Source organism: Lichenostomus cassidix, chromosome 4 (genome assembly GCF_008360975.1).
Source record: "Lichenostomus cassidix isolate B80296 chromosome 4, HeHo_3.0, whole genome shotgun sequence".
NCBI lineage: Eukaryota > Metazoa > Chordata > Aves > Passeriformes > Meliphagidae > Lichenostomus > Lichenostomus cassidix.
Window position 1 is genome coordinate 29,819,825 of NC_139484.1, and position 25,678 is coordinate 29,845,502.

At 39.0% G+C, this 25,678-nt stretch overlaps 1 protein-coding gene and 1 long non-coding RNA gene across 3 annotated transcripts in view; one reads left to right on the top strand and one right to left on the bottom strand.

Moving 5' to 3' along the window:
- Window positions 1-514: 514 nt before the first annotated feature.
- CTSO (cathepsin O) lies at window positions 515-9,610 on the bottom strand. 2 transcript variants are annotated; one of them, XM_085058571.1, is made up of 9 exons: window positions 9,239-9,610; window positions 8,455-8,560; window positions 8,323-8,372; window positions 7,339-7,491; window positions 6,110-6,277; window positions 4,587-4,708; window positions 3,245-3,408; window positions 2,695-2,787; window positions 515-1,353 (listed from the first exon to the last, which is right to left on the bottom strand). In XM_085058571.1, exons 1-9 carry the CDS (start codon window positions 9,371-9,373, stop codon window positions 1,319-1,321), a joined length of 1,026 nt encoding a protein of 341 aa, XP_084914697.1. In that variant the 5' UTR covers window positions 9,374-9,610; the 3' UTR covers window positions 515-1,318. The 2 variants fall into 2 exon arrangements, with proteins under 2 accessions (XP_084914697.1, XP_084914698.1); XM_085058572.1 differs by lacking the exon at window positions 8,323-8,372 and having other exon boundaries at window positions 7,339-7,472; window positions 9,239-9,596.
- A 34-nt stretch (window positions 9,611-9,644) lies between these two features.
- The window catches only part of LOC146438187 (uncharacterized), a 38,281-nt gene continuing 22,247 nt past the window's right edge, over window positions 9,645-25,678 (top strand). The window contains exon 1 of the long non-coding RNA XR_014851685.1: window positions 9,645-10,008. This is a non-coding gene — a long non-coding RNA (uncharacterized LOC146438187). The remainder of the gene's footprint in view (window positions 10,009-25,678) is intronic.

Consider the following 25,678-nt stretch of genomic DNA (forward strand, 5'->3'; position numbering starts at 1 on the left):
TCTTTTGTTAAGTCATCTTCTAAGGAAAAAATAAAGTCCAAACAGGAGTACAACAGACATTTAAAGTGGTTTTTATTCAAACTGATATATAATAAAAGGCAACTTTGGCTAGAGAATATTGATAAAGCTGGGTCATCTTCTCCTTAAATTGACTTTTGTCTTAAGTGCTTCCTTTGGAAACACACATACAATGACTCTAGACTGGAATTTCTGGTAAGTTCTCTCTACCACAGCCATTCAGTTCACTGCAGTAGCAGCTCAAAAACACTGGTGGCACATCAGTGTTTCATACTGCTGTGACTACATTACTTTTATCAATGCCCCTTTAGGAACTTTGGCAATTGTTTTTCAGTTATGCAACTGTGCTATCTGTTGTTTGTAAGACATTCAGGGAAGGCCAGACTACACAACCCTCAGAGTACAGAAGACTTCGTATTTTGTTCAACTGAAGTTTTCAGCCAAGTAAATTCAGTAAGTAGCAAAACCCGAAGGAAAGACACATCACACTTGGGCCTTCCCTTCATTTAAAATATTAACAATTAGAAGGACTAAAACAGCAACACTTAACTATACACAATTATAAATACTCATTGCATTTGTCATAAAAAGTTATAAAAAACAAATCTATTAACATGGTACAGAAATTGAGTGCAAAAATTACAGAATTGCTTCAATACTTTTCACAGTAGGCCTTCTTAAAAGATACAGGTAAAGCATTCCAGGTGAAAAATTCAAAGCATTTTAGAATTACACATTTGGTTTTGAGTTCTAGTTATATTTGCCTGCAGCTGCAGTTTTGTATCATACGCAAAGCTGGAACCCCTTTTTGATTCCCAGCAAGTCTGACCTCTGAGTTCAATTAATGAGGGAAATTTAACACTCAGTTTATTCAATGTATTCTGTAATTGCTGACTTTCTAAACTGTTACTCATGATTCTTACATTCAAATACACTCTTATACTATTGATTTTTTTGATCCAAATTCCTTCTCATTTGCCATCAGTTCTTTCAAGATTTTTATAAGGAGAGTAGTATTCAACACCCGGATAAAGTTCACATTTGAGGCTTTGGTCCATCTTTGTAGCTTCTTGTGTGCACTCTGCAGTTGATTCTGAGTCTTTTTACTCCATGAGAAATTTGGCATTCAATGCAAATTCCAAATAAAAACTTTTTTTAAAATCTCCAGCCAGGAGTTGCAGGAATTGCCCTTACAGCCATTTCTTATATTAGAAAATGTTGTTTTGAATTACATCTCATATAGAGTGCGTGTCCAAATGGTCTTGTGGTCTTTGACCAGCTGTAGAGGCCCAGAGGAGTGTCAAACAAATACTGCTGAAACTGTATCTGCTATACCTACAAAAGAAGTAAAATTTGGTTTTAATAAATACTGAAGTGGAGACTTCCCAGAATTCATATTCATATAATGCTCTCTGCCCTCCATGCCATGACAGTAGCAATCCAGGGAATCATCTGCAACCCTTTTATTTCTTCCTTGCCTGGCACTGTGTATAGTTGAAATCTAATCTTCTCCTTCCTCTGCTTGTATGTTCAAAATTTTATATCCTGGTGGTATCAGAGCACCTCTAAACCAGAAGATAACATCTCTGTGTGAAAATGAGCAATTGTTCATGTGTGGTATGCTACAGAAAAAGTGAAAACCTTTGCCTTTTCAGAGAACAGGTTTTGAACGTAACACATCTATTCTCTCCACCATCTCTAACTGACTTGCATTATGACTTCTTCTAAATGTCTCTTTCCAAGTTGTTTGTTTATACAACAAGAACAAAAAATTCATCAACATGAGAAAGCTATGACTGGATACATTGTTCTGATCTTTACCAAATGCAGGCAAACTGAATATTATCTATTCTTATTTGCAGAAGATTTAGGTAATCTAACACCTCTTGCAATCACTGAGAGCTACTGTGAAACACACACGGGAAGGGAAAGCCAGTGGAAGACTTCCAGTGTTACTTTAACATGTAAAATTGCAACAGGCACACGTTTCCTAGCTAGTGGCAATATCCCAGCAATTTGGCTCAGCAGTCTCTGATGGTAAACAGGAGCTTGACTTGCCTTACCTCCATATCCAGCATAAATGGGGTATTTAATACTACAGAAATCCCTCAAACCCAAAGAGAAATTTCATGCGAACATTAAATGGGCACAAGATGGAACTAGCACTAAAAGGATGTATCTCTGTCCTACAAGAAAAGCCACAAGCAGGGTACACAATTCCCAAGGAGTTTCACTTTTCATATTTGTTTGCTAAGCTGAGTCCAGAGCTAATGGTACCCACCAGCCAAGGACAGCAGCTGTTCTAGCTACAGGAGTACAGTGATGGTACACACCTAGAACTATGACACATGGCTGGATACTTTACAGTGCCATTACCTCTACATGGTCAGGGACAAAAGAATTTTAATTATTTGTTATTCTTATACAGCTTTACCTTTACATGGTGCTTTTCAATCATTCAACTCCACCGGTTGCTCAGACTAGTAACCACTTTATTTATTTTTCCATCTGGACTCATTTAATCTCTTTTAAAGCATAGCACTGTTCTGTATTGCCTGAGGATCCCATTATATCTCTATTATATTATTATAGTATTTTATTATAGCCTTCCTTACATGGAGAAACATATCCCAGCCTGTGGCCTTTACCACTTCACTTATTTTCTGTCAGACTTACCACAGATGTTGCTGCCTATCTTAACACGAACATAGCCACCTATTCCCCATGTTGGCCCCCAAGAGTTCTGTACAATCCAGTAAGGGATGCTACCTGGAAGAGACATTTCATGAGCAAGAGACAACATGAGATTTGGAAGCTTTAGATTCCTAACAGTCCACAAATTTAATTAATTAGCATTTTAGTATCTCAGCGTTTCTGATGGGTTGATGATATAGGCCAGTGAAACCTACTGTTGCTCCCATAGAGAACAGAACTAATATTCTGGTATGGGAAGACTGGATATGGGCTCTTCCAGCAGAAAGACACACATAGCCATGGTCTTGACTTTACAAGAAGGAAGTGCCACAGAACTGAAGAATCAATGACAGAAAGAGTTTTTCTCCGGGGATCAGGCTGCATTTCCAGAATTGATGTGACATCAAATGACACAGCTTTCAATAAAATACCAAGTTCTGGATTTTAATCACTTGTCCCACAAAAGGCAAGTTGCAAGTAAGAAAAACCCCACCACACCTACTGTGCTGAAGTTTAGCTGGTGGAAACACACCTGTTGTGTCAAAACCAGTGATAAGGACAGCGTGGTTTGCTCTTCCACTGGAGCAGTGATATTGTATGATTCCACCGAGATAATCCTGCCAGCTAATGGCATCGACAGTCACTGCCAAAGGGCCCCAGTTGACAAGCATCTTCATCATCTCCTCTTCTTGACCACTGTGGAAAGAGTGAGTAACAAAGCCAAGTTACTGAAGTTAGCACACTAAAGTGATTCTAGTGATTGTAATGTACTTGTTAAAAATAGTTTAAAAATCAAATAATTAAGCTGCTTCCTCTGAGTTCTACATACCACATAACATACGTCAGTAATTATGTATTTCATACACTACAACACAATTATCCAAATATAGGACACACAAACGATGGGACAGATCCAAAGGTCAAGTCAGTGGGCAATGCTGAGAGAGTACTATATCATCACTTTTGAACATCACTCTTCTCAACCAAAACCAGCTTTCAATGAACTGTTAGTCTGTGCTGTAGTTTCCCACTGTTTTTTAAACTTACAGAAGTACCTGTTATACATAATGATACACTAAAATATGTACCTCAAACATATCAAAGCACAGGACATTGCCACTATCAGACATTTACCATTAGCATCTTCATACAGTTGTAATTGTCCAATATACTGGAACAGGAAATTTTCATCACAGCATGATACGTTCAGTAACTAAATTTGGCAAATACAGACTGGCAAACATATGATTGACTTTAGTTACTTATATCTAGCAGTGATATAATTCCTAGTCAGAATAATATTTCTTGCCTTTATTAAGTGTGTAGCTGTATTGTACTGACAAAAATTAGAAAATAAGTTTCTTCACACAGAAACCTAAAAAGCTGAAGTCTTTACAGAATTCAGTTGACAACACTGTTTCTAAAGTCATGGGCTGGAGAAGATGTGGGTGGATGTGTAATGAATACCAAAGTAACTGAATGTTTCCTAATTTTTTCAATAAATTCCAATTGCTATTGGTATGATTTACTGTTTCCCATAATAAAGCAGTGTAATATTCATATATTAGACGCTGTAACTGACTCTGTGTTCCCTTTTTTACACAGCCAATTTAAAAGACCTAATTCCAAGACACAAACTTAAGCTTTCTCATTTGAACAGGCTTAGTGATGGCAGTGTTGAGTGGATTCACTGTGGCAAGCCTTAACTCTCAAAGATGTTATACATTAATGTTTCTCCAGCACACAGCTACAGAAGTGATACAGTCAACCTCATAACCTTTGCCTGGCCAATGCACTATTCACTCTAGCTTACTCAATGATTGCTGAACACAGAAGGAAAAGTACAGCAAATAAAAAGGATCCATGATAGATACCTGAAGTCATATGCAGCAAATCCTGTTATTGAAACCCCAAAATCCGAGCGATCAAAATAATGGCACAGTCCTGTCTGAGCTTTAAAAGTGTATTCTGAATCTCTCACAAGTTTTACTTTCGTCTGCAAAGTAATTGAGTCAGAAGTTAATGCATTTGACTTTACTACAATGCAGCTCAAAACATATAGAAAATGACCACATTACCCACTCAAAATTCAGTGTGCTCTGGGCAAGATTAGAAATAAGAATGTCATGTTGTGAAATAAGTATTTACTACCTCTAGATTCCTTGTTCACTGAGACAGTTTCAGAAGGAATTCAGAAATCTTTAAAAAAAGGATGAAATTTAAAAGGCATCTCTGGTTTAACTACCCTCATGAGCAATCCCATCCATTTCAAGACACAGACATGCTCATTCAATGAATGACTATTCCTTCTCTTCAAATGACTTCCCCACACAAAACTATCCTCTCCTTGTGACAGTTCAAGAAGCACAAATATCCCAAGAAGTTATATAAAATACTATGAAGTCCAATTCTGTTCTTGGCATCAAACTCTCATGCTAATGTATGATGTATTGATCCTTTTTAACTCTTCATGTCTTTTGCAGTACAGTATGTTTATGACAGTGACTTCTTCAGCCTAATTCATTTGTGGTCCCTCTGTTGCTAGGCAAGAAGAAATTTGGTTTCAGAGGAATCAATGTGAGTATCCTCTGTTGTTCCTGATATTCAAACTTAACAAGTTATCTAGACTGTTACTAGCCACGGTTTTATTACTCTTCAGGGGTAGAATTACAGTTTCTTAAAATTAAGAAATTTAAGATTAAAATTTCTTCAAAAAATTTGAAAAATTCTTTTTACATTCTTGTAAATCAATCTGAGAGAGTACTTTTTATTTCAAAGATATTAAAATGTTTCTGCTAACATATGTTATTAACACACATTTTGGATTTTTCACCGAATGAAATGTATCAGCAACAATTGAAGTAGAAAATTGGTCTGCATTTGCAATGTTTTGGGCTGCAAGTGAAACAAAGAAACGCAGTTCATTTTATTCTGAGGTCTTACACACACATAATTTTATAGTGTTTGCAACAGAAAATATTGAAACTTGAGAACAGAAAATGTCAAGATCCTTCCTTTTGCCCATATAATGGGGCCTCAAATCCACAAAATGGCATATGCATAAGTGGCTCTGTCTACACTGGTACTGTATGCTTGCAAATCAATTCAGGAAGTTTTTCAGCCCCTGTGGACTGACTTGTTACATTCTCAAGAACATATACAGACCATAAAGTTCCAATCAAATTTCAATTCTGCTTGAACAAATTCTCTCTTGGTTCCAAACAAAATAAATAAGCATGCATACATATACAGAGATACATATGTGTATGCATATATATACACATAAATAAATTAAAATCTGTACATTTCACCTTCCCCATCACTTTTCTTCAATAAATAAGAACGCTAATATGAAAGCTGATGAAGTCTTTTGAGGTTTTTATAAAGAGTTTCAAACCTGGTTCAGCCAGCTCAAAGCGCTCACAGTGGATCCCCCGTTGCAGCCATAATTATTGTATGAGCAGTCAATAACTTGCTGCACACTGAGCTCTTCCAGGTTGTTTCTTTTAATTGCATAGGCAGACTCTATGCCACCTACAATGCTGAAAGCCCAGCAGCCTCCACACTGAGAGAGACACAAGGGAAATGGGGGAGAAAGCAAAAGTCAGTTTGTTTTTGAAGCATGATATGAGAAGAAAAGAAGAGGCAAAAGAGGTCTTCCAATGCTCTTCATTTAAAACACAATCCTTGAACTCTGTTTTAAGGCAATAATAAAGAAGTGTGATCATCCTTTTAAAATATGGAATTGTTTTTCCCCCTGCACTGCTCTCTGAAAGCTAGAAATGCATTATGGGTGTCTTATTTTAAGGACTCCTTCCTGATGAATTTTTGCTCTTGAAGATAGGTCTGTGGATGCTCTTTACTGTGAGATATCTATTTTCCAAAAAAAAATGTTGCCTCAGGATGAAACTGGTTTTTAACCATGTAAGTTTTTATAGAATTTTGTAGAAACAGATTATAGTTTAAGAAATGGTAAAGTGAAATTAAACATAATTCTTAGCAACAATCTATACTGCAGTTTTAGGATATTTGAACTGTGCCATTTAAAATAAGGAGCATAATTTATTCCTCATAAGGTCCTATGTGAAGCACAGAAAGGAGACACTGGGGACTGAACAGCTTCTTTTTTTATCAATGACCATAACCACTTTGGGATAAACTCTGATTGTGTGGAGTCTGGTTACTTTACTATCATGAATACATCCCCTGAGGAGTTCACTGCTAAAGAAAGAGGTGTTCACCAGGCAAGGGATTCAGTTATGGGAGAAGAACAACAGGAAAGGATCTATACCTCTCTAGGTGAACCAGGGGGATGAGGTCAAGCATTGAACTAACCATGGTTCCTTCAGAAAAATACAAAATGCACATGGTGCAAAATATTTTCCAAATTAGTTAACTAGATGAAAAAATATATTACACACAGTTTCTAAATGCACCATTTTTACACCTCATTCTTTTAAGTCTACCACTTCACATAAAATGCTACATAACTTTGATCTGTTCAACTAGCCACTCTTGTGCCAGTGCTCCAAGGCACCTTCAGGCAGTGCTGGTCCCTTGCAAAACCTTCACTGTGCCTTACAGCCAACCTGCTGAGAACCAGGAAAGGAAAATACCAGGACTTACTGTTTGCTGGTTTCTAACTCCTGCAATGACCTTCTTGTCCCTCCAGTCAAACTTCTTTGGCAGAGGTTTTTCCTTTCCCTTTGGCACTTTTATGTATCTGGGAAGTTTGTGAGGTATGCTTCTTAGGTAAATAGCTAAACAGAACACAAAAATCTGTAAATCTATGACCAAAAAATCCCACAAACAACTACTTTATTAGAATTCAGAGGTAACTTTGATCTACAGTTACAACCATGAGATTACGTCTCCTTCTAAAATCCACTGAAAATTAATGTATTTTAAAATAATCATTATACTCCAGAATGAATGTAAATATTCCTACAGTTCCAGAAAGAACAGAAATACTCTATGTAGGGTATGTGGGTCAGGAAGTGTGAAGACTTTCTGAAGTTGAGTGATAACCATAACCACCCCATAAAACAAATTTTGCTCGAAAATTTCCACAACATTTTACTTACTCAAAAAAATGCTTTGTTTTAGCCATGTACAAGGGGAAAATAAGAGGAGAATAAAGTAAAGATTCTGAAACACCGGCAAGTTGCTGGTTTTTCACCAAAAAAATGTTTAATTATTTAAAATTTAAAAAAATATGTTAAACCCTCTGATGAATAGAAAATGTAACAACACACATGAACAGCAAGAAGAGAAGATTAGGCTAGCTATCAGAAAATTTTCTACAAAAAAAAAATAGGTATGTCATATTGCTCCAGAAAGCCATAGCTGTCATGCAGCCTTGGACCTCCAAGCATTGTTTGGACTGTAGTCAATTTTGTGTTGGGGAAGGGAATATGAACTTACTGGAGAACCTTGTGTATCTTCCATTTTTAAAACTGTTGCAACTGAAGAAAGCTTTAAAGCATGGTGAGAAGAAAGAAGGAAAAATAGAACCGCCTGAATACTAAAACATATTTAGGATGTGGGCAATTCAACCTTGCAAGACTACAGAACATGAAAAGGATTGTTGTATCCTCCAGAAGTACTTACAGTTTGGTACCAGCCTTTGTAAATTAGCTGACTATCATCACGGGAAGAATCTGTAAATGTAAAAGACACAGGCTCTGGGAAAGATTAAAAAAAAAAAACATAAAAGGCATTAGAAGCAACCAGATAATGTACCTTTGAATTCTTCAGGAAACAGGTGAGAAAACTGATTTATTCCATAGACTGCAGTCGTATTATCTTTTGATGATGAATTCAATAATCTAATTCTTTTAGTGCTTTCCTAGAAGAACAAAAAAATAATTGTGGGCATTATTAAGTTAGCAGCAGGGACCAAACTGTAAGAGCAGAAAAAGAAAAGGTTAGCAACAGTAAATATGAAATTGGATAACAAGAGGTGTTATCCTCAAATTTATCCTGCATCCCTACCAAAGCAGTAGGAATTAGACTAACTTCGACTCTAACAGATACCAAAAGTGCATTTGCTAAGCGCAAAAAATTGACATGAAACAGACAGAACAGGCAAGCTGAGAACAAGTTGTGCCAAACTCATCTGATGTCCTTCTCTGACAGCACAACAAACCCTGCGGTTCAGAGATGCGCAAAAAATGTCTTGAGACAAGAGTTAACCCCAACACGCTTCCCGTCTTTACGAAGCAAATGAACAGGACAATGACCTAAAGGCCTCCCCGCCTCAGCCCCGTTCTCCGGGCCGCCCCATGTCGCCGTGCAGCCGCTCCGGCGGTGACACCGGGCCGGGAGGGAGCGGCCCCAGCTCTGTGGGGAGGCGCGGCAGGGCCATGGCAAGCGGCTCAGCCGGGCACATCCCGGCCTGCCATCCCGGCCATCCGCCTCCCGGCCTGCACCGCCGCCTCTCCTCCTGCGGCCGAGCCCGCACCAGCCGGGCCGCAGCTCCGCGCTCCGGCGCGATGGCGAGGGGAAGCACGGCCGGGACACCTACCCGCAGAGCCGCCGCTCCTCGTTGCCCGCCGCCCTCCTGCCCAAGCCGGGTGCCCGCAGGCGCCGGGAGGGCGGCACTGCCCGCCCGCAGCAGGCACAGCAGAAGCGCCAGCACCCGCATCGCCCACCGTGCCATGGCGGGCTGGGCCCGGGCAGGCAGCCCCACCGCGGAGCTGCGGACCGGCGGCGTCCGGGCGGGAAGGGGGCTGAACCCTCCGTTCTTCCTTCCCGGCCCGCGGCCGGACGCTGCGCCCCGCTGCGGCTCCGGCGGGGCGGGGACAGGCGGGGCATGCAGGAGAGCCCGCCCGGCCCTGCCGCCCCGGGCTGGGAGAGAGCCGCCAGCTCCTGCTGCGGGGATATGGGGATAGGGTCCGAGCTGGGGCTGGGGTGCTCGACGGCGCCTGGGCTAAGCCGTGTTTCCTGCGGTGTTTTCCCGTGTGGGAGACCCAAGCCAGGCGCGCAGGGCTGCAAAGGAGGGGCGAAGGGCAGCTGAGCTTTCAGGTGTCTCCCAGGTTATAAATTTGTGCACGCCCTTCTCCGAAAGGAAGGGTAGTCGGTACCTGCACGCAGGGCTGCCAGCAGAAATGGGAAGCGGCAGGAATGCAGGTTGCAGGCTGTAGCGGGGGAAGGAAGGCACGGTGGGAGGGCAGGGCAGAGCTGCCCGGTGCCCGCAGCCCCCGGGATCCAGGGAGATTAGCTTGTGCTGGAAGAGCACACGGAGAGCAGCCATTGCTTTCCTTACAGACGGCGTGCTGGTGCTTGAGCAAGCAGGTCAGTGCTCAGCGGTTAAAAGCTCCATTAGGCCGCTGCCAGCTAACAGAGCCCTCTGTTAATTTCCATCAGCAGGTGTTTTTACGCAGTGCCTGTAAATAGGATATTTGTGTGTTTTAATCTTGCTCTACGTCTCAGTTCTCTCTGCTGCTTTCCCCCAGGCACTCTCGTTACAACTTGAAGGCACAGCCTATTGGTGCCAATAGCAAACCTGGCAGTGCTGTGCTGGGGAATAAACCCGCAGGGATCAGCATCCAGCTTTGCCTTTGCCCCCTCTTCCCGTGGAATGGCTGTTGGGGGATTGGCTGAAGTACCACCATTTTGTACAGGGAGGGCTATTTATGACTTAGAGTATGGAAGAGCTTGTTAACAGGCCGCATTTTATTGGTAATTCTGATATGGTTTATCACTGTAAACCAAGGATTGGTGATGGAGATATTATTACAACTTACTACAAACTCATGTTGACAGATTGAGGTCGGGGATCAGGATAGGGACTGCATAGGATGAAGACAGTAACATAAGAACTGAATGGTGAAACCTTTTAAAGAATGGTCTGAACCTCTGGGGCAAATTCCATCAAACTGTGGCTGAGCACTGAGACCCTCATGAGAAGTGCAGGGTGTAGTGGCTGGCAGGAGTGTCAAAGGAAAGCTTGCCAGAGTCACCATAGCTTTAGATGTACTGACTGGGAGAGTAACAGAAGCCTTAATGCAGCAGTCGCATGGTTTTATTCTCTGGTACACTATAATGGGACAGGAAAGAAATTACTTTGCCAGTTAGTGTGAGCAACAGGTGCTGAAACAACGCTTTATTTAAAAACATACTTTTCATTACAAATTTAAGATTTTCCACCAGTCTAACGTGACCAACTTTCTCTAAATTGGCCTGCTGGCCTTGAAATCTGCTGTTTCGGGATTATGATTATCTCAGGCTGAATACATTTTCTTATTTTTAATATATAGTCATTAAATTTTAAACCAGTCAACTTAGCTCTAATAGAAGAAGGAAATAAACTTTCAGTTATTTTTCTTTTTTTATTTCTATGGTCTATGCCCTTTTCAAACAGAAGTAGTCTTGGTTGGAGAAGCTGTTTTGTTTTGTGTGTAGACTTCAAGGGTTACTTTTCCCGTAAAACACATGAGGGCAGCAAAGGACTTCTGAAAATGTAGTTGGAAACCATGCAGCTTTCATTTTTATTTTAATTAAAATAAATTACCCACAAACAAACAAGCAAAAAATCTCCTCCTATTTTGGGAAGATAGACAGAGCTCAGATTGATGAGCTTTAAAAATTCTGTGTATTACAGGAAGAGGAAAAGGTTTGTTTCCCCTGGATTTGCCCTTTGTGTACTAAGTAGATGTTTCCATTTGTCTTGTTCAAGAAGAGAGAGTGTAAGAAAAGTCAGTGTCTCCTCTGGTGACTAGCTCAGGGGGAGTAAAGTGTAACAAACAACCAAAGGTAGGCGACTGACAGCCAAAGTGTTCCAGAAGATTTTATTTTTCCACTGAACTGCCTACTGTGCTATTAAAACATTTTGTGCCTGTGCTTAGATGAACAAAATCCCACCAAAGTACGCAGAGAATTCAGTCTACAGGCATGCGGTCCCTTCTCTGTTTTGAATTACTCCAGTGTAAATTTAGCTATGCTTCATTAAGGTAAAAGAAAATACACTTATAAAAATAATATCGGAATAAAGCCTATAAAAAGAACAGGGTATAAAGGTGTTTGCTGTGTGTGTTTGTTTCAGGTGTTTTGTTTGATTGAGTTTTTTAAAAGGCTTTATTGATACAATTCTTACTGCTTCATTGACACAGGTAAGCCATGAATTAGTAACACTAGTCGCCTCAGACAGGTGATGAAAATATTTTATGCTTTTATCTTGCCCCCAGAAGCTCTAATTTAGAATTTTATAATTGTAAATAGTTTTTTAAAAATATATTTTAATGACATTTTATGTATCTCTATCCCATTCTGGCTGTTCATTAGAAGTATTTGATGAGCTGAAACAATGCATACTAAGGGAAGAAGCAATAGTGAATATATATTTAGGAACCTCTAAACTCATTGTCAGATATTTTCTTTAAATGAGGCTATTCCTTTCTTAATAGAATTTGCTTCCCACCAGGTGTAAAACATTCATTTCTAGAATTACTCTTAACACAGCAGTGTAACTAGTGGGTGGATTTTTACAGTATTACAAGTTAAGATTGAAAGACCATGTTAATATTTACTAGTTAAGTGCTTCTTTTTCTCCAGTGATTTTTGCTTAGCTGTTTGAAATAATTAATTGAATCTCATTAGACAGCTTAGCTTCAGTGTCTCCTGGCCTCTGTGTTTATAATTATTATAGCAAACAGGGCAAAATACAAGAAATTACTTCTGAGTTGGAGACAGGTCTGCCAAGAATGGGTTACTGCTCCTAAGGTCAGTAATGAGATGTGTTAATGGAACTTGAGGTAGGAGTGATGCCCTTATGGCACTTTGGGAGATACCTATTTAGCAGCAGTTTGGACTCCTTTTGTTGGTGTATAAGATGTTTAACAAATGGAAAATAAATCCATTTGTATTGTGTGGACTTCAGCCTCAGAGAGAAATAATGTAAATCCAGCAGATGGAGCTGAGTGCCTTTTCTTAAAATGTCTTGTGGAGAAAAATTAGGATAAGTCTAAGGATTTGCTATTTTTAAGACCTTGCAGAGGTGTTGTTTGCTAAGACAGTTGCACTGGTAACAATTATTAAATGTAAGCAAATCAAGTGAGAATTGCAATCTTGGGATGAAATCTATTCCTGTGAGGGTAAATGAGTGGTGTTGATGTAGCCAGTGTTCAGAAGTTGTCTTTTCTGAGCCCCAAGGTAGATGTTTTAAATTTGTGAGAAGCAGAGAAAATTACACATGGGAGCATTTGGGTTTGCAGGAGTAACCAAACTGTTCCAGGGCTGCCTTAGGTAGATCATGATAAACATCTGTGTTGACCATGAAGTCTCTCCTGATAGAATGATCTTCCTTTGCAAATAATAAAATAACTGTAGGATCTGCTTCTCAAATCTGACTTGTCTGTATCTCAGCTATCCTAAGCTAGAGACCAGTAAGTCTTTAGCTCTTTTAAAAATGTTTTTCTTCAATCTTGTCTTCTGAATGAAGAAGGCTGGCAGTGGAGCTAATAATTCAAATCAAACAGTGAATCAAAAAATAAAAATGCAGAAAGGAGAAACACCTAATCTGAGACTGAAGTAAGAAGTCTTTCCAGTTTTAGGGAGCTGAGAATTGGCTTTTCTCTGAGAAATATGATCTGAAACTCTGACTTTCTGTCTGCATTGCCAGTCCCACTGGCACTCAGTGTCTACAAATTCACATTAAATATTCTCAGCTGAGAAAATTCTTAGATCCAGGTCATTGAAGACTTACTCTCTTGTTGGGTTTTTGCTTCTTTGTTTGTTTCTTTCTTTTTTAATATTTAATTATCTCCAGAAAGTTGGTTTAAGTGGTCAGCTTTTCAGGAAGGAATTCAGGCAATATTTGGTGCAGCTTGGTTTAAGGGCACAAACAGTGATAAACTTTTATTCACTGTAATTGCTCTTATTTCTTCCATCAAACTGTTTGACCATGGGATGTGGAAAAGGAACTCATATGTAGAAGCAATGCTGTTTTATAGAATCTATTTTGCAAATTTCTGTAAATGCTCCAGTTAATTTATTTGTATATCCTTCCTTAATTCATTGGCAACTTTGTTGGTAGAGGAACTGAGCAAGAGGTTAAGAGGGCTTGTGAATTCACATGAAAGGAGAAACAAAATTCAAGAAAAAAGTATCATTTAGGAATCAAGGTATTTCTATCCTACATAGATTTCTGTCCTCATTTTTGGAGGATCTGGTTGCTGACTTTCTCCATGGGTGATTATATTTCAAAAATGCTGTTGAATCATCCCAACCTTGTATTCTCTCTGTTTCATATGCAATACCTTCCTCTTTTGTTTTACTGTGGAACTTATAATAACGATTTTACAGTCACATTGGTGTGAATCAGTTGTGACTTACTGCGATGATTATAATGCTATTGAAGTTGTACTTTGTCCCTCTAGTGCTTTTCATCCACAGAACAGCAATGCCCTTTGTGGGAATGTCAGGAATGTAAAACCAATGTCAAATTTGCACCTCAAGCATGATGTCTGTGTGCATGACTAACCTGTGCACAGAAACAGGGTCTGTTTTACATTAGTGGTTGAGTTTTTTATTGTGTAAAATTTTGGTGGAAGGCTAGTTTGTTTTGTTGCTTTAGACTTTGTTCTAAAAGGCTTTCATGCAAAAGGAGTGACTGTCCTGCCTTCCCTGCTGCTGCTTGTGTGAAATGCATCTCCACATTGCCACTGTTTCAGTACATGATGCCAAAGAGGCTGAGTTTTTCTGAAGTGTTGTAACTCTGCCATGCTAGGAGGGTATTAGGACTCAGGTGCCTGTTGTAAAAGGGAGGATAAGTATGCAGGAAAATATATTTAGAGAAAGAGGGATAGGACTATGCCCTTGTTTACCTCTTTCGTTACCATCAGAAGCCCATAACCTTCCATGGTTGTCATCTTCAGTCTGCATCCATGGCTGGTATAATAGTGCTATGTCATTATCCTGATATTTTAATCACAGAATGGGTGAGATTGGAGGGAACCACTGGAGGTCATCTAGTCCAGCCTTACAGCTCAAGCAGGGTCCCATACTGGATGCTACTCAGGATTGTGTCCAGATGACTTTGAATGTCTCCAAGGAAGGAGATTCCATGACCTCTCTGGGCAATCTGTACCTGTGCTCAGTCACCTGCACAGTAAAGGTTTTCCTCATGTTCAGGTGAACTTCCTGTGCATCACTTTCTGCTCATTGCATCTTTCCCTTTTACTCAGCACCTCTGAGAAGAGCACCTTGCTTCAGATACTGATGGACATTGATGAGGTTCCCTCTCAGTTGTCTCTTCACAAGGCTGAACAGGCCCAGCTCCCTCAGCCTTTTCTCATAAGAGTGGTGGTCCAGACCCCTCACCATTTTCCTAGCCATCCACTGAACCTGTTCCATCAGCTCCATGTCTCTCTTGTGCTGAGGAGCTCAGAACTGGACACAGCACTCCAGATGTGCCTCACCAGGGCTGAGCAGAGGGGCAGGATCACCTCCCTTGACCTGCTGGCAATGCTCTCCCTAATGCACCCAGGACATCATCAGCCTTTCTGGCTACAAGGACACTGCTGGCTCAGGGACAGCTTGTTGTGCATCAGGACCCCCAGGTCCTTCTTCACAGAGCTGCTTTCCAGCAGATCAGCCCCAGCCTATCCTGGAGCATGGGGTTATTCTTCTCTGGGTGCAGGAACCTGCATGTGCCTCTGCTGAATTTTGGACAGTTCCTGTTGTTCAGTTGCAAGAACTGATTCTTCTTTTTAAGAAGAAAGAAGTGCAGTAGGAATGTGTTGTATATACTTATGCTGATAAAAGTTTGGAGACAAGTAAAGGTAAAAATGCTTTTCTTATGCAGAAAGGCAAAATGCTTTAAGATTCATAAAACTTTCACTTGACTCAATGCAGTCATCTTATCAATTGGAATTTGAACATATTTTGAAGTAGGGGATCAGAGGATAATTTATTATGCACGTGTAAGCACAGCTGAGGCTTGTATATTTGTCTTAGTTATGGACTTTAAACTTGTGTCTACAGCTTGTCAAGGGGAAGGGAGAAATCCTATTACAGCTTCTAGTTTTCTTCTTACAAACCAGTACTGTTGGCCTCCTGTGTGACACCATACATGGCAGTGCATTTAGAGTTTCCCAGATGATTAAATTACATTGTTTTGAAAAAAATTAGATGATGTCAGGAACTGTTGCACAAAACCAAATTCCATTAATTACTCAAATATTTATTGTATTTAGGTTGATTTAAAACATAATGACAGATTACTTCACCCCCTTTCTCTGTTAGCAAAAGTTAATTCTTGTTTTAAAAGGGTACTGCTGGATTTTGGGTTTTAAGGTCTGACTTGTTTTGGTTTGTGAGGATACTGAGCTGCTTTTAAACAGCATCTTTTCAATAGATTGAGGTAATTCTTAATAACCTTAATTTTCTCTGAAGAAATAAATATGTCCTTAGAAGATGTTCACACTAAAGCTGTGTAAAAGCTTTATACAATGAGCCTGTCAGCCCCACTGAGATGTCTGTGTTGTTACCAGTGCGTCACTGGTTTTTAATGCTAATGGTAAAGCATGGGGTCAAACATTGTGGTTTTTGTCTTTGTGTGGTCATTTCTGGGAAATGTAGACATAATATTAATGGACAGATGTGGATATCTTGCTGAGGTTGATACATGCTCTGGCTTTTCTAAAGGAAGCAACTATCTCTGCTAGTTGTTCAGGGTATGTTGCCAGTTGCTCTGAATAGAGCACTGCTCTTTATTGACAGGTTACCATGCATGTTTCCTATGCACATAACTTTTTTTTTTTTTTTTGTTGAGGCTGAGATGCTTATCCTTCTTTTGAACTTAACAGAATTTCTCTTTGGGGTGGTTAAAGAAGTTGTAGTAATCTCTACCAGGCTACTTAGAGCCAACACCAGACATGCTGCTTCTTTTGGTTGACTGTGAATATACAATAAGGTTAATATTTTCTGTGTTAAAACACCAACAGTTTTTCTCATTGAGTTAGTCATGCTTAGGTATTTTGAACTGACTGAGAACCACCATTTATTTCCAGCCAAAATGAATGCAGAGATTATGAAGTCCTACGGAATTGGATATCACATTTGTAGACTGCAGAAGTAAATGAGCACTAATGAGTGCTTGGAAGATTTTTATTATATACCTTTGTGGTCCAGTGTTGGGAAGAACATGCATTACCTGAGATGTCATCCATTTAAAGCACAGGCTGGCTGGCCCTAGCAGTTAAATAACTGAGATGTTATTTGCCTTAACAATCTACTGTAATTTGGAGCCAATGTTATGGTGAAATGTGTACAATTAAAATGGGCACTAAATGCTGTGGCAAGAGCTGCTTACCTAAGCCCAGCTTCCAGAGCTTTCAGAAACTCATTTTCCCCAGCAGGCTTGCCATATTACAGTCTGCCCTTGCTAATTACACAGGCTTTAAGCAGTGCTGAGTTTGAATTACCACAGGACTTTTTTTTAATAAAGAGTATATTACTTTGGAGCCTGCAGCCCCACTGCACTAGCTGTACACTGTGAACTCCTCTTTGCCATGTGGTAGGCAGCCTATGAATAAGAAATAATGTCCATGAAGCAAGTGCTGGCAGTGCACTTTTCCTTAAGATTGGTCTTATAGCTGTGGGAGAACTTTATTCAGAGATCCTTTGTTTTGATTCTGAATAGACTTGGGTTAATTTTTGCCCCTTTGTTTGAACTTTATGAAAAGGAATTTAATATTTCTCATTCTTCTGTTCTTTCGAGTGTGATTCTGCATAGCTAAAGGTGTACTCTGGGTCATGCAGCAGACGGGGAGCAGCACAGTCAGCCAGCTGGGCAGGGGCAGGGAGGCAGTGCAGGGAAGCACAACCAGGAAAATGACCAGAAAGTCATGATTTCCAGGTAGGCCTGGAATGGCTGTATTTTCAGTGTGGTGCAGGAAAGGAAGGGAACCTGCTAGGGTGGGGTGACTTTATCCCTTTATAGCATTAAAAAACACATTCTTGATGGAGGCAAATGTATTGGAGAGAGAATGATTTCTGCCTTCACAGAGAGAATATGTCCCCTTCAAGATTCCCAGTTATATCCTGCAGCAGCCTGGGATGATTGCAGACTTGGCAGCCACCCATGTCCCTGGTGAGCAGCTGGTGCAGCCTTCCCATGCCCAAGAGATATCAGGTGACATACAGACAAAAATGGAGATAGTCCTTGTTTTATTTGGATGTTGGGATAAATGGCTGGTACTTTCTCATTTTCCTAAGAGATTTTAGTTTTGATAAAGATGTTGACCATTTTGAGGACCACAAAGTTAAGACTTGAGATAATGACATCTCCTTTGAAAGCCAAGTATGCGGTGTGCCGTGTTTTCCGTGTTAATTAGAAAAATATCCCACCAGACTATATTGTTTTGATCATCCCTTTATTCTACTTGGACAGTGAAGATTGTCTTCTTTCTTATTTTGATTTGCAAGAGTCTGTCTGCTCTGTCTGCTATAAATCCAAGCACAGGTCACTCCTAAAGTGTAGATATAATGCCTAACTGGAATTGCAAGAAGTGCTGTACCATGGAAACTTGATAGGTCATTGATAAGTTGCACACCCCTCTGGCATGCCTGGTTAGCCTTCCTTAAATTCATTGAAAAGCTCTCAAGTGGATTTTAGCCTCTGACTCCGTTTTTTTTTTTTTTTTAGGGCTAATCCTGCACTTAATGAGTTACCACGTCTGGGGAATAGGAAAAGAGTGTAATAACATGATAAAAATCTAAAGATTTCTCTGTGGCTTGCCAAGTGAAATATCCCTACAAATATACTTGGTTCATTGAAATATCAAACTCCAGATTATTGAAGTTGTGTTCAGTAATTGTAGAGAAGGTAAAGTGGTTTGAATACAAGCTTAGCTCTCAAATACTGATTAGTCATCAGAGATGACTCAAATTTTGACTCCACAACTTAGTCCTTGCCCATTTCCCTTTGATTCTTGTAACCACTCTGAAGACTGAAAATTTCAGGGCAGCAGCTGTGTCACTAAGAAAAATGCAGTACTAAATTGGGTGCTCAGTGAGTTTTACTGAGCAGTCCTATGTTCTGTGGGTAGGAAAAAAAGTCTTGAAAATAAGTGGTCCCACTGCTTTGGGCAAGGATATTTGAAAAGGATGATTAATTTATGAATTATTTTCACTTTCATTTTAAATTAATTACTCTGGAGGCAATTAAGAATTTCTTCTCATGTAATAAGTTAAATTGATGAGTTGTGATGGTCTAGAAATGGCTTAGATTTATTTTGGACCAGTACAGTCTATCAAATTAAAAGTTAGTAATACATTTTCTAACAGTCTTTCAATAAACAAAGAAGCCTCGCTGGGACTGGTTATATAAATGATGTTTGTAAGTGATTTATCTTCACCTCGCTCGTTGAGGTCTTTGTCCAAGAATTAAGTTCAGCTTTTACCAGATACTATTTCAGGAGAAAAAACAATTAATGCATGTGAGTCAATGAGTTATTGACAAAAGACATTCAACTTTGCTGAATAGTTTTAATCTGATTAAAACATATTTAATGATAATACTATATATAGTATTTTGGTTACCACCTTTGAAGATTCTGTAAGCAATTTTACTTTTCTACACTGCATGTATGTAGCAATAGTCAGTGATTTAAAACACAAGTTTTCCTGAGTTAAAGGGTTAATTTAAAGGAGAAATTGGAAAAAAAAACCACCATGATGTAAAGCCTGTGGAGAGGCTCTATCACCAATTTCTAGTCCTAAGGCTTCTTGCATCTTTTCTAAACACAAAATCTAGCTAATGGTTTACTGTGGAATTAATGTACTGTTATTGACTCTAAACCGAGAAGGATAAAAATAGGGTTCTACAAAAGGACTTGAACAGTATATAAGTTCATCAACTCTCAGCTAACTCTCATTAACCTGTAGCTAATGGAAAACTGAGGTGCCCCAGCTAATATTTTAGGTATTATGGAGACATTCAGGTGTATTCATGCTGTGAGCAAGGAGAGAAGTCCTCCAGGAAAACCAGTGGCATAGGAGAGGCCGTGGTGGAGATGCTGTCATTCCTCCTTCAGCCTGATCCATGCCAGCTCATACTGGCTCCATGATATTCCATGCCCAGTCTAAAAAGTAAACTAACCACAGAGAACTTGATGATTATGATGATGATAATAATAATAAATAAGAATAAATAATAATAAATAAGAATAAAAAATAGTAATAGAGGAAATGCATGTATGTATGTATGTAATTAACACAGGGCAGTCTTAAACATAAATGATAACTTTTAAATTATAGAATATATACCTATTTTATATATGTAACTATACTGTCTAAAGTTATAAGTTAAATTACAGTAACTTTATTTGAGGTGCATATTAATTATAAAAAAGGCATTTAACAGAGTTGAAGTGCAGCAACTGAAATGTTTTTAAACAGTATTTTACAATTCTTTTCACAGTTATTTATAAGAGAAAATATTTTGGTTAAATGTTTTTCAGAGTGTATTTTAACAGATAACAGATTTTTTTTCCTAAGACATTCTGGGTGGTGATGATAAAAACCTACATTTTCCAGGTTGCAGTTATCAAGATAGAGAGGGGCATACTTGATCTTTACTCAGTACCCATTATTTTAATAGCAGAAGAACCACTGGATGTAAATGTATTTATAAGGGTGCATGGCTTTTTGTTGCATCATATTTTTATCTGTCAAACCCTGTCAGTCTGTGAGAAAGGGAATGAATGTTTAGAAATATCTCAGTGCAGTGGAGGTGAGCGATGTACTAAATGTGAGCATATTTTAAAAATCTGTGGCTGGAATGTGGAATCACAAGGAAGTTCACCAAAATTAGTGGGCATAGAGATGATCAGAACTTTTAAGATCTGGTCATCTGGAAACTGTCTTTAAGTGTATTTCACAGCAGGTCAAGTGGGCTTTTTGTATGCAACGGGAAGCTGGACAAAACACGTCAATTAAATATATTGGATAAACTGCACCACAGTGACATATATATATTCTTAGCATTTCAAGGGTTAATTTAAACCTTAATCTTGTACCATATTACCATTTTAAACTCTGTCTGGTCAGATGTATGCCTCGCTCAGGCAGTAGTAGGGGTGAAAATGTTATTCTGGTGTTGTAGGGTACTGTATCTAGGATAGAGGTTCTCATTGAAATAGATCTGTGTAACTGTTCTGCCAGAGAATCAGCTGCACTCAAACGTAGCTTAGTATCAGGGAATAGTGGTATGGTATCTAAATCTTATTTTCCAGTGCTTTTTCTCCAATCATAATCTGCTGCACCATATAAGAATGTAGCCATATAAAGGGAATTTCAATGGGCAGTTGTGGAAACATCAACAAAAAGGTTTTATTATACTTATGCTGTTACATGTTATCTTTCCTAAAAAAATCCCCAAACAACTGCCTAACTAGAAAGCTAAAGCAGTCAGGACTTCTGAGCCTTATTTTTAGTATGAACCAACCACCTTTCAGTTTAAAGCCATTCTTCCTTGTCCTATCCCTACATATCCTTGTGAAAAGTCCTTATCCAGCTTTCTTGTAGGCTCCCTTTACATACTGGAAATGTCTTTGTTTTAAAAGTTTGCTTGATCAATCAGAAAATAGAAAAAACCAACAGACAATCCCCAAACACAATAAACTCCCAAGTTTTTTTATTTTTGATTCTGATCCTGTGCAGTTAGCTGTTCACCCCCTTAATGCATCAAAAGTTGATTCTACCCAGTTTCTTGCAGATCAGCAAGTGAGCTTTGTGACACTGTTTTTTTCTCCTGTGTCAAGCTTTGTATCTGAACTTCAGATTTAAATAAAATTGACTTAAAATTTTCTATCCTACGCCTATATTATACCTACTTAAAGAAGATAAATCCTAACAGTGGCAACTCAAATTTTCATCTACAGTTTCCTTCCTGTGAAATAGGTATAGGTTTAAAAAAAAAAAAAAAAAGCTGCACCTACAAAGATGTGCAGACTAAGAATGTCCAGAAGGTTCTATTTCCAGTTGCAATTCCTCGTGCAGGTAAACATGATTACTGGAGAGACCTACCTAACTGTGTAGCTTCTGAATATGCCATGTCCCAAGAGCTATCAGCTGTGACTTCTGCTTTTGTTATTCCCTATGCTGCCTGCTGATGCAGAGATTTCTGTGTGGGTTAGGACTCTGAAGACTCTCCTGGCTCCACAGCCTGTAGGATCACATCTGAGATGCTGCTTTCTGTATTTCTTTAGCCCTTTCTGTATTCCTCTGTTTCACTCAGTCTTGTTCTAATGAGGCTGTGAATAGGGTTCCTTAGTCAACACCTGCCTCCATAAGAGCAACTGTCTCAGGCTGGCAGGCCTGCAAAAAAAAAAAAAGAAAAAAAAAAAACCCAAAAACTTTTCTTTACTTTGCTTCAGTTCTTAAAACGATTCCTTTTATTAAGTCAACATCATAGTAATGAATGCCTTAACCACTGCCAGAATCTCATTAACTTTTCTTGCTGTTGGTATAGAAATTTATATTTACAGTGTTCTGAAATAGATAAGCAAGTTAACAAAAGGTGAAAATAACAAGAAAAACAGGGAGGTTGTTACTATTTTACTTCCTTGAAATGTGATTATCTGTAGAGCGCTCTTAGCTACAGCAGATATTGAAATAGAAACAGCTGATGTTGGGTAGTTGTTACATAATATATGAAATAGTGTGTCTGATCATGAAAGTTATAGGTCAGGAAATTACTTAAAGCCATGAAAGGGTAAGTTTAGATTGCCTATGAGGAAAAAATTTTTCACTGAGGGAGTGGTCAAGCACTAGAACAAGATCCCCCAGTTAGCAATCATGGCCCCAGGTCTAGGTTTTAAAGAAGTGTTTGCTCTTAGATGTAAGGTTTAACTTTTAGATTATCCTGTGTGGATTCAGGAGTTAGATTTGATAATCCTTGTGGGTGCCATCCAACTGAGGATATTCTATATCTGTACATGTACATACTGTTGAATTTTCTTCTAGAGCTCTTGTCTTCTCGAATCCTTGTATATTATCACCAGTCTGTAATACATTTCAAAGTATTCAATGCAGGAGTTTTCTGTCCTATTTGTGACTCTGTAACGTACCATAGTTAATGCAGAACTTTTATTAATTCATACACTTACATATAAGATGGCAAGAAAGAGAGTAATATGGTTTTTTTCCTTTTTAAATGCATTTACAGAAATGGAGGTAAGAAGTAGGAGTCAGCACCGTGTGACCATTCTGCTATCTTTTGAGAGTTGATGTGTCTATACTTTATTGTTGCAATTATTCCCCAGTGCTGCCTTAGGATTGTTTTACTAAATCTTTGTGGAAGCTCAACTGTGGTCACAAAAAGTTGTGTTTTAGCAGTAAAAATCAATTTCAAGTGTAATGGCTGCAATGAATAGAGATTAAGATCTTGGCAAATTCTCTTTGGGATGTTTGACAGATTTCACCCTTTGCTAAAACCAGGAAACATATGTTGCTAAAATGGTAGCATTTTACTCACATTGTTTAAAGATGTATAGGAATGCAGTCTGTAAAGGAGTAAAGAATTAGGCATTCAGTTTTGATACTGGGCTGGTAAGATCATTTTGCTCCTGGTAAGCTACATCAGGAAATTACAGTTGCAAATGCTCGGCAGCTTCCATTTATTTCTCCAAAGCAAATTTTTCAGTGTATGACGTTATATATCATTCTACCTTCTGTTTACAGATACATTGATCTTTATATTGAGGTAAACAGTGCAAAGAAAATGAGACTGAGATTTGGTGTCTGCTCATAATGAAGTACTGCTTCCAACCCTCCCCTCCACAGAATTAATTTCGTGGTCAGACACCCAATGGCATGACAGAGATTGTTTTTCTGAGCCAAATGAAGATTAAGAAATATTTCTTTCTGTACATCACATATCAAAGGGCCAGAGCAATGAAGAGGAAGTAAATGATAGCATGTTCAAAACCAAAAGTGACAAAAGCTTATTTTGTGGCTGTCAGGTAATGTTTTGAGGTCACTTAGGTTGGTGTAACCTTACAGCATTTGAGAGGTGACTCGTAGCTGTCTTGTCTTAGCTCCCCAGCGATGTGAGCAGAGTCCAGGATTTATGAAGTGATACACATTAACTTTGCTTTCTGCCAGCACTGTGTTGGCGTTGGTTGAAAATCCAAATTCTTTCTTGGCTAAAGAAAAGGTTTGGTTTGCCTTTGGTGCTCCCATGTTATGCTAGCGTAGAGCAATAAACACAGCTTGCCTGGTTTGCTGTGAAGAGTTATAACAGCATGAAGTGCTCAAGTATGAGATACTGTAGCCCAGATGCTCTTAAAAACATAAGCAATGAAGATGAGTTTACTATCTACAGGAATCAAGCTACAAAAGTCCAGTCTGGAGACTTGAAACTGCAAAAAATAATTTAGGTGTCCCTGTAGACAAGCTGAACATATGAAAGTGATGTATCCTCTCAATAAAGAAGGCCAACTACATACTAGACTAAAAGCAAGGGCATAGAGAGCAGATGGAGGCAAGTGATTATTTCCCTCTGTTTGGTGCTTGTTAGACTGCATCTGAAATACTGTGTTCAGCTTTGGGCTCCCCAGTACAAGAAATACATAGATGTGCTGGAGTGAGTCCAGAGAAAGGCCATTGGGATGCTAGAACAAATGATACACAAGGAGAGGCTGAGAGAGCTGGATTTGTTTGGCCTCAAGAAAGAAAGATCTGTTGCTGTCCTAAACTGTCTCGTGGGTGGTTACAGACAAGATAAAGCCAAACCCTTCTGGTAGGCGTAGAATGACAGAACAAGAGGCATCAGAGAGAAGTTGCAATGAGGTAAATCCAATTAAATAGTGGAAAAATCTGTTTTACATTGAGGGTGGCTAGATATTAGATCTGAGAGTGATTGTGTAATCTCCATCTTCAAAGATATTCAGAACTTGAGCAGAGAACCTCACCTAGGTAAATTTGAACTCATGAGGGCTTTTCAATGTGTATTATTCTAATTCTTATTTTTTAGTCTGCCAGAAATGGTAGAAAATTTTACTTGAATAGATGCTATTCAACAAAATGCTTGTCTTGAGGGGATATTTCAAAGCAACCTGAGGTAGTGATTGTGGAAGCCCATTCCTATCTCAGTTAAATGTAGCCTTTATTTATCAGAGCACACTGGAGTGCAAAAATGTTCAGTCACTGTTGTTTGAGCCAACAGGTCTGTTTCTCTCCAGATAGCTAGGAGAGAGAAAATGACTTTCCACCAATGGATATATTAGAGAGGTCTGCTGTATATCTGTGTATCCCTTCAAAATCCTTCAGCTTTCACCAAAAAGTAAGTGGGTTCATTTGCCCTTGTGCTGAAGCTGACATTTTATACCAGACTATGACACAGCAATTGGACTTTATTGCTATGTTTTGCCCTAAAGTTTATGATGATCTCTTCCATCAAACAAGATGTTCTGTTTGTTAGTATTTTGTTGGGGTTTTTTGGAGGGGTATTTTTTAGGAACAAGGTATTAAGAGCACTTGAGAAAATTGTAGAGTTTTTGAAACCTTTTTCCATTACTTGGATTAAAATATAGGCTTGAAATATGTGGGTTATTTGTCCTTTTCAGACTGGCAAGGACAGAGGAGAATCACACTTTCTGTGAATTTATTCACCAAGAGGTGGATAATACACATAGGCTGATGGTGAAAACTGTCATGTAAATTGATACTGTGCTTGAGCCCATCAAATCTTCTCCTCCTGATTGCTGCTGCTCCTCAAAGGAAAAGGAGAGCTTTTGTGCTGGTGCCGCTTTTGGTGAAGACCCCAGCGTCACCAAAAATACCTGGTCCCTACCTTGAAGTAATGAATTTTTTGCATACAAAGTCAATTTAATACTTTTTAATTCTCATCTGAATAATAATCTATGTACATTTTGGCAATAACAGGATTATTTAAATTGTTGTTTAAGGCTAAAGAGATTACATCACCTGAATTGTTTATTTTTCACACCAGTTAAAA

What these genes read in the sequence shown, in the direction of transcription:
- CTSO (XM_085058571.1), bottom strand. Translation starts at nt 9,373, where the DNA reads ATGGCACGGTGGGCGATGCGGGTGCTGGCGCTTCTGCTGTGCCTGCTG. An exon ending in GAGTTAGAAACCAGCAAACA is followed by an intron (nt 6,278 to 7,338) that starts GTAAGTCCTGGT and finishes TGTCTCTCTCAG; the next exon opens with TGTGGAGGCTGCTGGGCTTT. An exon ending in TTTGCTGCATATGACTTCAG is followed by an intron (nt 3,409 to 4,586) that starts GTATCTATCATG and finishes CTCTTTCCACAG; the next exon opens with TGGTCAAGAAGAGGAGATGA.